Source organism: Oryzias latipes, chromosome 3, assembly GCF_053564925.1.
Source record: "Oryzias latipes strain Hd-rR chromosome 3, Olatipes_Hd-rR_3.1".
NCBI lineage: Eukaryota > Metazoa > Chordata > Actinopteri > Beloniformes > Adrianichthyidae > Oryzias > Oryzias latipes.
In genome coordinates, this window is record NC_136239.1 from 34,835,057 (window position 1) to 34,849,177 (window position 14,121).

Sequence of the window (14,121 nt, forward strand, 5' to 3'; positions counted from 1 at the left end):
TTTAAGTTGTTGTAAATCTGTGGCAACTCTGTCGCGGGATCTCTTTGTGACACTTTCAAGATCATTTCTTAAATGTCAACTGTAAATTAAAAAAAAGAAAAGTTCACAGCTTCCAGTACAAGCGGAAATTGGCATATTTTGATTTCAAGGAAATATGAAACAACTGTGTCTGCCCGATATGCCAAGAGACTGTGGCTGTTTTCAAATAGTTCAATAATCAAGATAGACTTCCAGACCGGAATGAAAGGTGTGAAAAAATTTATATTAATATTGGCAAAAACAAATCTGTTGTTGTCAATATAAGAAATATGCCATTGCAAGAAACTGTTCAGGTCCTGTGACGGGCTGGTGACCTATCCAGTCTCTGTCAGTCCCATGACCCCAAAGGGGATAAAAAAGGTTAAGAAAATGGATGGTACAATGTTCATTAAAAATTTCATTTGTATGTAATATTATTAAAATAATTCAAAGAATGTCAGGCCGATTGGTTGGCCCTAAAAAGATTTTCACCTAACCAAATCTGGCGTTTAGAAACCCCTGCTTTAAATGTAAGGGTCTTCGAGAGATATGGGGATAAAATTAATCAAGTATAATGACTATTTGACTATTTCCAAAAAACATGCTTCTCAGGTTTATTGGTCATTCCAAATTGTCCATAGGTGTCAATGTGAGTATGCATGGGTGTGTGATATATGTGACCCTGCGACGGACTGGCGACCTGTCCAGGGTGTCCCCTGCCTTCGCCCATAAGTGGCCGGGATAGGCTCCGGCAGCCCCGTGACCCCGAAAGGGACAAACAAACGAATGAATGAATGAATGAATGAATGAATGAATGAATGAATGAATGAATGAATGAATGAATGAATGAATGAATGAATGAATGAATGAAGACTATTTGCTTAAAAGTTGGGATGTTGTTTGGTTTTGATATAAATTTTTGGGCTGTTTGAATTTTTATGGTTATAATTGTTGATGAGTAATAGACATTGGAGGATGGTAGTGATGTCCAATTGATTGGTTTCATATATGTAGAAGCCACCAACCATGCAGAATATTAATAATTCCTCCCACTCAGTTTTCCAGCCATTTTTTTGTTTTGTTTTGTTTTTTGCGTTCGTGTATATGGGTCTATCAAGATGCGTGTGTGTACACACTTATACCACAGTATAATTGTATTTTTTACTTTATGATTTATAAATGCTGTAAATGAAGTTTTGTTATTTAAAAAGTTAATAAATAGTGAAAAAACGTGTACTAATAATTATTTTAGTCAGTTTTCAGTATGTACTAAACAGACCTCCATCCATCCATATCTTTCCATTCTTTTAATCCACTGTATCCCTTTTGGGGTCACGGGGCTGCAAGAGCCTAACCTGGCTGTGGGGCGAAGGCGGGGTTCACCTGGACAGGTCGCCAGTCCATCACAGGGCCACTAAAACAGACTTTATTAGCTCAGATGTTTTCATGATACCAAACAGAGGAGCTCCTCAGTAATTCAATCTGGAAATTCAACATTAAAAGTTATTTTTAAGTTATAAAATTAGCAACAAATGTTCATGTCAGACACAAATACGTTTGTTTTATTTCTGGCTAAAATGAAGAATAGTAATTTCCTCCATCATTTTTTCATTGATAAAATATTAGCTGAACTTTTTACATGAGAGCAAATCATAGAGTTTACTTCAATCTTCAGATGCAGGCAGACGGAAAAATAATTTAACCTTTACTATCATAGTAGTAGGTTTACGTGCTGTAATCTGGATTTAGTTGTTTAAGTTAGAAGACGCTTCACCTCTTATCCAAGAGGCTTTGTCAATTCTGAATTATCTGGTAAAAGAGCTGGTATATATGCGCTCATGGGGGAGGAGTCAAACGTGAAACTGAATGGTATCGTCAACTTAGTCTACGTGTTTTCGGGTCGTTAAGAGTCCTTTGTCCTCAGCTGGGGGTTGGGGAGCCAGTGACTCCCTTCCCAAACTGGTCATCTCTTTCAGCTGTCAACGACCCAGGTGGAACTGGTTCGGTTTGTTTGGGTTTCAGAACACTGCCGTAGATGGATGGAAGAATAAACCTGAGACCACCAGTTTCTCGTTTACCATCTTATTCAGAATTGACAAAGCCTCTTGGATAAAAGGTGAAACATCTTATAACTTTAAAAACTAAGTCCAGATGACAACCCCTAAACCTTCTACTATGATGTAATCAAACTGGATGAATGAGAGTCTTCATAGACATTAATCTTTACTAATTTTTGTATCTGTTTTACATTTATGTATATGTAAGCAGTCACAGCAGGTATAGAAGTATTTACTTTGCTGTTCTTCTACCATATAAGTTGTTGGCAACTTCACTTCATTTTTGTTTCAGCTGTCACCTCAAATACTCACTTTTCCACGGTTCTTTGAACTCTTTCCGGTTTGCTCGACTGCAGTGAGCCGAGGAAACTCTTAGCTGCCAAACTGAGACGTCAATGGCAGAGTTTGTGTCTGTGTGCCGTCTCCAGTGCTGGGCTCGTTTAAGCTCTTTAGGAATAAACTTGACAACGGCAGTTCAATAAAGTGTCGGCACAAAAGCAAAAGGGGTTGGAAATAAACAGGCCCAATCTTCATGGCAGGAAGTGGCTTTCTCTGAAAGAAACACTTCCAGAGCAGCATATCAAGAGTATGATCAATGCATCATATTTAAAGCTGATCATCATTGGAAAGGCAGAGCAACAGTGTAATTGGGATTTAAATTTCTGCAGTCAGTCCATAAGCAGGGTTATTGAGATAAAGCACATAAAAAAAGAAAAGAAAAATTCAAAAAGATTTTCAGATAAAAAGACAGGTTCTGTACCTAATAAAACTTCTCTGTGTCGGTTTCAAGCCAGGCATCTTTGAGCAGAGTGTCTGTCTCCAATGGGGCAGATAAAATGGGACACCTGTCAAAGCCTTGTATGTGTGGAGGTGTTTGACAACCCCATCCCCTTAGTCATTTCTGCTGACTTGGCATGTCAAATAAGGATTAAACCTCTTTTTTGAGCTTAATTTAGAGGAAGGAGCAACGACGGAAAGCCTTTTCAACTCTTGGGCATTTCTTTCTTTGGGGTTCACACCAACCAGAGGATGCTTATGATTTTTTTGCCTTTAGAGGTGTGGGTCAACACGAGACGTTGCGAAAGGGATGAAAGGAAATTTCCATAATTCTAACTTAAATTTCACTCAGAAGCTCTAGTTAGAGCAAAGGCCGGGATGTCTTCATTCCTGCAGCAAGATCTTAAGGAAAAGGGCGCGTTTGGAGTACGCACACCAAGTCAGCATCAATCGTTTAATCCTAAGTACAATACAGAAAAATCGGTGGTAAACAAAAAATACCTTTTTATGACAGGCAGGAGAAAAAAGAAAAAGAGAACATGTATGAGGCTATATGACAGAAAAATCATTCTAGTCTCCAGACAAGAGACACCGGTCATTTTAAGCTGATGATCATGACAGTACAGGGAGTCGTTGGGAGGCTTTTAAAGTGCAGAAGATGCTCCAACCGGGTCAACGATGAACCACACGCAAATAGGTCCCTGTAAGTTTCTTCAAGTACAATACAGCTTCGAACTCTGAAGAGTTAAACTCTGAGTTTTCAGTGGAAATCTACATTCAGCCAAGATGCAGATGTCCTGACAATTCTTTAAAAGAGTCTACATCCACCTCAAGAAGAGCCTCAGACTGATTATTGATAATCACTAAGTGATAATGCATCAAGGACAAAGTAAAAAGCAGAGAGAAGCAATGTCCACAAGGTGCATGTGACAGCTACAACTGAAGCTTTGGTCCTTTTCACTTGGTTTCGGAGAGCTTTGCTAGGCTGGTTTGGCGGAAGGCTGCTCGGTCCCTCATCTCCAACACACAGTCACGAACCATCTCTGCAAACATGGAAGGCCAGAGTTTATGTAAAGCCTCGCCCTTCAGGTTAGTGTCTGATGCGCTTTGGACCAACTCCTGGAGGTACTGATCGATCATGGCTGCCCGCTCGGACGACTCCACAGAGCCCTCCTGCAGAGAGGAGACACAATAAGGAAGGCCAAACCTGAGACAATCTCACAGTTACAGGCCACACATATTTTCAAAATACCTTCAAAACACTCAAAATTTGAAAACTGCTTAAGATTTAGAGAAAATCAGTGAGGATTTCTGGACTGTAATCTGTTGTCGAGTGCTGCTATCAGGATGTGTTGTGCTCCTTCACTATGCAGCTTTCAGCCTTTTGTCTGTTTGGTTTCTTCCTCTCTGCCTCCAGTGTAATGAAGCAAATTATTTTCATTTAGTTACCCCTGTATTTATTGTCCTTCATGTCTCTTCTTCATCATCCATTCATATTAGTTCACCTGCTCAGTCCAGCCTTTTTCTATGTCCTAGTAAAGTCCAAGTCCCAACCAAATTTCTAACATTTAAACCACCATTTCTGGTCCTGAATCCTCTCAGACAAGTCTTTAGGGTCAATCTCTGGCACAGAGCAAAATGGACAACATGAACTCAAAAACAACTCAAGACCGAACAGCTTGTGATGATTGAGTGATAACTACTCATAAGGCTTGTTTTATAGAAATTTCTATTTGCACGAGCAACATGGTTTAAAAAAATGGTCAGGTTCCTCAGGTCTCTCTTTCAAGTAGGCAACTACATCTCACCACAACAAAACTCTTTTTAATAGTTCTGTCAATCCCATTTATGGGTCTGGACTCTGTCTACATCCTCAAAGCCTAATGGAGTCAATCTGAAGCTAACAAAGTCAGAATGTTGTCTGTCCTAAATGAATGAAACCAATGTGCCCTGTTTGGTGTCTTTTAGCAAAGCCTAAATTAAAAGGATCAAAGATGCATTGACCACCAAATATCTCCTTTCATCTGTCAATGGGCTCATGGATCTGGTGGTTCAGGCGAATTTCAGAAAACGAGAGTGAAGTTTGGAGAGAGGTATGAGGGCTTATTCTCACTCAGTATTTTCTGCTGCTTGCAACGAGGGTTCAAGCCGTAGAAAATCATATCATCCATGGTTGACATGACTGAACCCGTACAGAGAAGGTCCCAAAAGTGAGACCTTAAAAATTTACAAAGTAATCCCTGACTGCAGGTCCGAAGTAAAATCTAGTTCTCATTCTTATTTCCTCATCTCAAGCCATTATCAAAAGGGGATTTTGGTGGGCCAGTCATGTTGGTGGTATTAACAATTGGGGTGCAGCTTGTGCAGATATGCCAGACCCAAACCCTCTCTTATGCCATGGTCCGGGTGAATACTCAACTCTGATTGGCTGTTGGGTGTTGATTAAAAGGTGATAATCACCAGTGATAATGCATGCCTAAAAAAGAAGTTCCGGTCACATAACATAAATGTTCTATATCACTGCGCTGGCTTGTTTAAAATAAATTGTAGCTTCATCATCTGGTCAAAAACAGTGGTAAAATGTGAACTTTCTCTCTAAACTGAGGCTTTATTTAACCCATCGTGACAATTAGTATATGTATTGCTTTCCTTTGCCGCTGCAGTCGAGGTCTAAGCGGTACGTTGTCATGTTACCGTGACAACGTGCCGCACCACGTAAGAATAGTCCTAAAAACTGATTGAATATATATTTCTTTTGAAAATGACCATGGTAAGATAAGGTAAACATTTCAGATGTTCTCCATGCTGCGAGAAGAAGAACAAGGGAACTATAGAAGGAAACATGTTCGTATACTACAGCACAAAGGAAAATATGTCTCAGCTTCACGTCGGACGGTTCAGACTTCCACGGCGTGCGTTAATTTCTGATAATGTACACTTTGTCTGCCATTAACCCTTACATAAAGATAAAGTCCAAATAACCACTTGTGTTTTATTTTTCTGTCCAAAATATGACCAAAGCACTTACGGTAACTTTGTTCATGACCAGCTGTGAGTCCTGTAATCCTTTTCATAAAAATAAAAAAAAATTCGGTAAGTTAACCCAAGAGCCGGTCCGTGTCAACCTTATGTGTAATGATCTGTAAGCAGCTTTGGTAGACCTTCAATTTAAAATCATACATTTTTCCAAACAAAAACTTAAGTTTTCTACAGAAAACCATTGTGGGCAAATGTACTTTGGAAACATTATTGGTAGGAGCTCCCAGTTTTATGTCTGCAGACTCAATGAAAAGCACCAACTAATCAATGATAACTTTAGTTATCGATAAACATCAAAGAGAAGAATTAGAGGCCAATGTTTCAGAAAACACTGCTGGTAAAACAATGTTATTCTACAGTAATGTAGGCTGTGTCAAGTAATGGCAGATAAAAAACATGGTCATATGTGTGAGGTTTAATTTCCCTCATCTGAGATTGTCCTTGGAAGTGCAAATAAACCACAGTAAATTCTGTTTGATGACCTTCAAGTTTATTGCAGTAAACATGGCTGAATGTAATTTACAGTTATTTTAAATCCCAGCTTGTGTTTCCTTCAGCTGTCTGTTAATATGAGCTGAATACAGTAAGACTTAACAACTCGCTAGACGTCTTGATCCAAAAAATAAATTTGAAGCTGCCCAAGAAAAAGAAACGTGGAAATATTTGAAAAAGCAACTAATCCTAAAACCAAAAATTAAGATAAATAAACCGATTGATATGTATAAATCTGAAAGAGTTAAAAAGACATTTCTACATGAGGCAATGGTGGAGAGGTAGAGCGGTTGACCTCTGCCTGGAAGATCGCAAGTCCGGTTTCGACCCATGGTCAAGACACTGAACCACCCTGATGGTTATGGGTTGGTTCGTGTGTGTTTGTGTCTGTATGGGAGAATGGGACTGTGACTGTAAAGTGCTTTAAAAGTATATATGCCATGTACCATTTAAGTCTTTGGGATTCTAGAAAAACACATTGAGAGTGACCATCTTGGAATGATGAAGACTTTAAAACACTGGGGAACCAGTAAAAATATGTTTAATTAACAAAAAAGTCCCACTAATATAAAAAGAACTCCAAAAATAAGGAAGGAGTACATAAGTTTTGATGTAGGCCGTCTGTTGTGTCTTCTGTATGACGACTAAAGGAAGCTGAGCTCACCTCAGGGCTCTCAGCGTTGCAGTCCCTGCTTGGGTAGTTGAAGAGTGCTCTGCTTAGGCTTTCACCCAGGAGTTTTCCATTTTCTCGTAGGTCATCTGGACTCAGCCCCGCCCGCCGGCCACGCCCCTCCAGCAAGAACTGCAGCTGCCGCTTCCTGAAGGGGAAAGACACAAAAAGACAACTGTGATGACACAAACCAGAAAAATTCAATAATATATATATATATATATATATATATATATATATATATATATATATATATATATATATATATATATATATATATATATATATATATATACACACACACACACACCGGTATATTAAAAATAAATAAAAAACAGGGAAAAAAATCTAAACTTTTCAGTTTCCACGCTAAGCAGAATATTAAATAAAAAGTTTTCAAAACATGACTTAAAGTACAGCAGGTGTTGCAGTTTTACACTGCTGAAGTCTAATGTTTCGCCCCAACATGTTCAGTGGGTCAGTGCCAACATGTAGACATAATTAAAGCAAGCTGTAGGCAAATAGTCTATGTGAGATGGTAAAGCTTTTAAAACGTCTAAGACCATGGATGCTGAAGCACATCAGTGTTTAAAGAACACAAAACTGACCGATTGCCTGTGCGCATGACTGTCAAAATCACTTACCAAAAATAATTGTATTTTGATTAGAGCAAATATTCATACATTCCTGTGCTTAATTCACATTTCAATATGTTAAATGTTATGTGTCCACACCGAAATTATTTTTGTACATTTATTGTTTATGTTTTCATGCTGTTTACAAAGTCCTTTAATCCTATATTTTTTTAGATGTGGATATGGTAAGTTAAATCATTAAAAAAATTGTACTCTAGCAGAATAACAGAATACATCTGTGCATATAGTAATTTCAACATTTCTTATATCAAAACGATCAAGGCCAATAATCTTGACATTTCTATGACTAGAATGTTTATAAGAAAAATTTACTAGCAGTCATAAAGCTGTGTAAAATAGTCACTGCAACTGTGTCTCAATAAATGCTCCAGCAATACTTCCACAGAAAACCTGGATCTTCAGCTCACTGAACTGTGCTGTGGAAACTTGAGAAAGTTTTGTCATATTCTTTAAAAGGAAAAATTGTTCATATGCAATACAACTTTGGCCTAATTTCTCGCACCTCTTTAAAGAAACTGTAACCAGAAAATTGATTTTAATAAGGGTGACATGCAGCTTAATCTCAGACTGTTGCAGAAAATGGAAGAAAATGCTTCAATGCTGAAAATATTCTGAACGTTAACAATTATTAGAACGTTTAAATAAAATTGTTTTTTATTTTGTGTCATCTGTTATTCATCCAAAACAAGATGAGTGCAAGTGTGTCTGACATTTTAAGCTTTAAGGTTACAAACAAAGGCAGTTTTTTTCCGACAGTGTGCAGTTCAGACGGTCTTTGATGTATTCATATTGACACTCAAATCATACTGACATGTTGACAAAAATACACTCAGACATAAGACCATGTACAAAAGAAACTTGCTGAGAGATATTCAGAAGGCATCTGTGTCAATTAAACCATTTTTATTTTCTAATATTTTTTTTTCTATAATTTCTATATGTGTTCTCTTTTATAAAATAAAATAAGACACACAAACAATGCAAAGCATTTCACTTCCACAATCAATCCTTCCAGATTAATTTAGCTGGGGATTGATGCACTTCCAGAATTATATATCCACACATGTTGGTTTTTCTTTTAATGTTCTGGTAAATTCTTTGTGTATGACAAAGTACGGTATTTTTTTTCCAATTGTGTATTTTAATCAACTTAGAGTGACAGAGGTTGTTAGTTCAGATGGAGAAGAATGTTTGTGTGCATGTTCCAAGTACCCACCCTGAACTTGAGACATTGTCTAATTCCACTGGCTTCTCTGTGCCAGGTTGTGTCTGACTGCTACACACACACACAGCTACACAAAGGCATGCACACACATGTGGAGAAGCCAACGTCATCCCAAGCCAGAAGGTATTGAAAAGTCCACTCATTCTTGATGCAATTAAATACCATAAATAGTCCAAAGACGAGCCAACTCCAGTCGAGGAGGTGCTGGTAAAGGGATGCTGTGTTTCCAGCTCTGTCATCGGGTTCTCACCTTGACTCCTCCAACAGGAGAAGGAGACGGCAACGCGGAGTTTCCGTTGCGGCCACATGACCAAGTGTTCCAAACACGCGCTCTGCGCTGATCACATCATTCATGGTCACCTGAGGTTGACAAACACACAAGACAACATCTATTCACTCGTCTGTGTACCATACTGAGCAGCGATAAACAACAGTTTAAGCTGTGACAGCAGGTATACTTAAGTTTGTTTTTCAAGTATAATTTAAGAATTTTGCCAGAAGACAAACTATTTTGTAAAGAGGTCATTCTTGGCTTAATAAATATAGTTAGTACCGGTACCGAAATAGTTCCACATACTGATAAAAATAGTTTCTTCCAAGCTAGATAGAATTCATCTCATGCGTCAAGTGACTTAATTATAATTCTCAAGAACAGCCTCTATACAGTTATGTGCTCTTTGCATTTTAGAATTCTAAAAGTTGGAGAACACCAACAAACTAATGTTTAATTATTCTAATAGAAGAATTTTGTCATGCTTCTTTTTCTCTAATCTGCCTCAGTCAGATGAGGAAAGTTTACCTAAAAGAACTGTTTTATTTGCCTTTTATTTATCTAGGTAGCCTAATAAAAGTGTACACCTTACCTCCTGGCCATTGATCCTTTGGAGGTTGAAGTGGTACAGGCGGTAGATGACAAATGAGCGCCACAGTGTCAGACTGACCACCGGATTGCCCTCCGGGTGGATGGTCAGCTGATCGAGACGCCTCACCTGAGCCAAGGCCGCCAGCTGAGGCAGGCGGCTGATGTTTGTCTCCAGAAAGATCAGATGCTGAGGAAAAGGTTATAAGATGCAGTTAAGTGGAATGAATGGGAATGGGAGTGTAGAAAAACTAATAAAAGCAAAAGTTTAAATCAGAGACCAAATGTCTGAATGACACCAAACGATGCCATTCAGGTATTAGCTCAAATGTAAAAACACTTTCATTCTTTCTTTTCAATTGAAATAAACATAATGTGAACTCACTGATAGGTTTGGGAACTTGACCCTTATTCTCGGCAGTGAAGGTATGATGCCGTCAAAGTTTATGTAGCGGAAGGTTATGACAGTGACGGCACCTGCAGTCTGAACACCCCAGCCCCTCTCCAGCGCCTCCAGTGCTCCCAGTCCGAATAAACGCAGGGTGTCTCCATCCAGCTCTGCCAGGTGACTTTCAGACAAGGACAGGCTCTGGACGCTACTGCTCCCAGTCTCCACAAACCTGGAAAAACACACCTTAGAAGTCAGTCCCGGTGTGTCAAACGCAGTTTGTTGAGTGGTGCTGTCTTTTCCAGCAGTTTGTTTGTATTCTCCAATGCAATGGTCAAAGGATCTTGTTGTGATAATAAGGTCATCAGAATCTGAGCAAAAGTTAAAAAGCCATTACAAAGTTTAACTCAATACTACAAAAAAATTAAGAAGGCAAGGCAAGTTTATTTGTATAGCACAATTCGTACACAAAGTAATTCAAGGTGCTTCACAAAACAGAAAAATGCATTAAAATCACAATACATCATAGAAATAATCAACGTAAAATTTACTTTAAAAGAAAAGAAAAAAAAATATTGAAAATTGATTTAAAATAAAGGAAGGAAAGGAAAGAAAAGTGCAGATAGGACCTTTCAGTCATATACACGGCTAAACAGAAATGTTTTAAGTCTAGATTTGAACATGAACACAGAAGAGGCCTGTCTTACGACTTCAGGGAGGCTGTTCCAGATTTTAGCTGCAGAATATTGAAACGCTGATTCCCCTTGTTTAGTTCTGACTCTGGGCATCAACAGGAGGCCGGCTCCTGAGGTCCTCAGAGTACGAGATGGTTCATATGGCACTAACATGTCAGAGATGTACTTTGGTGCTCGGCCATGGAGAGACTTGTACACAAGCAGAGCTGCTTTGAAGTCTGTTCTTTGAGGTACAGGGAGCCAGTGCAGAGACCTGAGCACAGGACTAATGTGATCATACTTCCTGGTTCTGGTCAAGACTCGAGCAGCAGCATTCTGGATGTACTGAAGCTGTTTTACAGCTCGTTTGGAGAGGCCGGTGAGCAGGCCGTTACAGTAGTCTAACCTACTGGAGACAAATGCATGAATAAGTATCTCCAGGTCTGGCTTTGACACTATGTTTTTGATTTTGGCAATGTTTTTCAGATGATAAAATGCAGCTGATGTTACTGACTTGATATGGCTGTTAAAGTTCAGGTCAGAGTCCATGATTACCCCTAGATTTCTGACTTGATTTGAGGGTTTAAGAGACAGAGAATGAAGGTAGCTGCTGACACTTTCTCTTTGTTTCTGTGGGCCAAAAATAATAACTTCGGTCTTGTTTGAGTTTAGCTGGAGAAAGTTGTTCTGCATCCACGCACTGATCTGTTGGAGGCAGTGGCTGAGTGAATCCACCGGCCCATATAGAAAATGTTCAAGTTGGTTGAGTCAGACGCAGAAGGGCTGGCAATCAGAACATGCTGTGCTGAAAAAAAGTTACTGCTGTCTAGGTCCTGCTCAGAGATGAGGCTTCCTGTGATGGAGAAGAGTTTATTTTCATATCAAAAATCAAGTTAAAAGTTTGTAGAAGAAACAACTTACCAAATATCAAATCTCTTTGTGCATAAAAATGATAAGATATTTATTTTACATTCTCTCCCCCATGAAAATGGAGGGCCAAAATATTTCACTCTGGAAAAGGTTTATGAAACAGAATTATGAATTTATAGATCACAAAATACATTTTATTTGTAGAATATACATATATATATATATATACATATATATAATTTTATTGTATTTTATTCTTTTTACTAAGCAGGAATCACTGCATAATACTAAAGTTATACCATTTCAAACATGTGAGCAGGAGGAATGAATGATTGGTGAAACATGTTCATTCTTGTCAAAGAGATATGTGAATGGTCAAGATGCCTTAGTGCAGGACAAAGTAAGAAGATAAACAGTCAGTCCCTTGAGGATCTTTCCGTTTGTGTTTGACATCTTTCAAAGAGAGAGGTAAACGAACCACAGAAATGGTTAAAGTAGTTTACAGCCAGAGATAACAGTTCCTGGTAAATATAAGTATGTGTTGCTCTTGAAACACTTGAAACTAACTGGTCATTTGTGTGCAGAACACCTGGCAGTGTGTCTCTATGAGAAAAGGGATTTTTCAAAGCAATGGACATTCGTCAACTTTGACTACTTGTAAATCACTAATGTTCATTTCTGCGGTTAGGTTAGAGGTCGGGTTAGGGTGCGACATTTATGGATGGCTAGAAGGAATGAGAAAATTCTGATCTAGAACTAGAAAGAAGAAGAAAAAAACAGCAACAACAGATTTAATTGTTGGCATTCTTCAGGAAAACAATGTATGTTTTTTCCCCATGGCATTTGTGGACAAATAAAAAACTGCAAAAAAAAGCTTGTGTTGAGTATTTTTGCTTATTGTGTCTTTGTTTAAATGACCTACATAACTGTCGAGAGGCAACGCTTGATAACAAGGAGGCCATTAGAGACAGCCGCTCTTCCTCAGTTTACAACAGTAGGACTAAAGATGAATGTGTCCTTGTGTCACATGTTCACCCTCAGGTCAGCAGAGCTGACATGTTCTCCACAAAAGCTATTCATGAGGCTTTGTTCTTTTTACACCAGTTCGCTGTTTATGGAAATGAAGGTCAGACTGTTTGCATCTATGAAACTTTTGTTTTGGTTGTTAGAATTACAATTCCTTGGTGATCACATTGAAACCTTTAACACTGGAGCTAACGTCCTTTGTTGACGTTCTTCGAATTACTATAAGGGTTGGTTTATACTTCAAAAAAAAAAAATCTAACAAGACTCATTGAAAAACAAACATTTTTAACGTTGATCTGACAGCAAGTGAATTATACAGTTGCATAATCCAAGTCTTTCAAAATTCAATCCAACTTGGACCTAAATATGAAACAAAGCGGGAGCTGCAACTCAACAAAAGACCTTATATATCTCTGTGATGAATGGATTGTGAAAGGAAGTGTACATCTCCAAGGTGGCGCAGATATTTACTGTAATTTCCGAATTGTAAGCCGCTACTTTTGTCACACGCTTCTTTTGTCACACGCTTTGTCACACGCTACTTTTGTGCGGCTAATTTATACAATTTTTCTTTTTTTTTTAATGCATTTTTTCTTACGGCCGCTAGGGGCGCTCGAGCAGAAAAGGAAAGAGTGAGACAAGGGGGAATACGGTATATGTGTAAAGGAAGATGCAAGTTTAATGTAAATTCCCGCTTTACGAACAGACACTCATCATGGAAAATGCAAGAAAAAAATGCATATGACACAGCTTTCAAGTTAAAAGCAATCGTTAAAAGCAGTGTGAAAATATCCACCATCACCAACGTGTTTGGAAAAGCCACTCTGCTGCGTGACCGAGAGGACAGCGCATGCTCAGGCGTGAATTTGCCTCTGGATGAGAGTGACACTGACAGCGACAACGAAGGAGAGACAGAGAGTGTGGCGAAGAATATCTGATGCTATTCCAATCCGACACTGAGGAGGAAGCCTTCCATGGTTTTAGTGGACAGGAGGCTGCACGCACGCACCTATGAGTTATTGCTGCTCTCAGACCTATACCAATATGTTTTTTAACGAGCCCCGTTAGTGCTGCCGTGTAACTGCCGCGTCACAGGCAATGTTTGGAATAGAGCTGTGACGGTGTGGGATTTTTGATCACCGCGGTGATGAAGTAGCTGGATTTGCAGTGTCATGGTGTATGTAATGTAATGGGTGCGGCTCATGATAAGGTGTGTTCTATAGTCCGGAAATTACGGTACATACAAAGGTCATATAAGGCATGAGAGCAACTCCTGCATGTCTGGGAGTGTGCCAGCAACACAGTCAGCACCGTGCCGTATGTTGTTCCTAGAGCATGGGAGCTAAATGGTTGACGTGTTGGGCGTGAAT

The 14,121-nt window shown here is 38.9% G+C and overlaps 2 protein-coding genes across 4 annotated transcripts in view; both read right to left on the bottom strand.

Annotated features, from left to right (window-relative positions):
- The window catches only part of thsd4 (thrombospondin type 1 domain containing 4), a 43,143-nt gene extending 40,617 nt beyond the window's left edge, over positions 1 to 2,526 (bottom strand). The window contains exon 1 of the mRNA XM_078944645.1: positions 2,388 to 2,526. The gene's annotated coding sequence lies outside the window, so the exon portion shown is untranslated. The remainder of the gene's footprint in view (positions 1 to 2,387) is intronic.
- Positions 2,527 to 3,292: 766 nt separating this feature from the next.
- lrrc49 (leucine rich repeat containing 49) overlaps positions 3,293 to 14,121 on the bottom strand; it is an 80,198-nt gene continuing 69,369 nt past the window's right edge. For all 3 annotated transcript variants that reach the window (XM_078944647.1, XM_078944648.1, XM_078944646.1), the window contains exons 14-18: positions 10,179 to 10,413; positions 9,798 to 9,983; positions 9,185 to 9,294; positions 7,048 to 7,201; positions 3,293 to 4,025 (exon numbers count right to left, since the gene is read on the bottom strand). In XM_078944647.1, the coding sequence (XP_078800773.1) occupies positions 3,810 to 4,025; positions 7,048 to 7,201; positions 9,185 to 9,294; positions 9,798 to 9,983; positions 10,179 to 10,413 (901 nt within the window). In that variant the 3' untranslated portion in view covers positions 3,293 to 3,809. The remainder of the gene's footprint in view (positions 4,026 to 7,047; positions 7,202 to 9,184; positions 9,295 to 9,797; positions 9,984 to 10,178; positions 10,414 to 14,121) is intronic.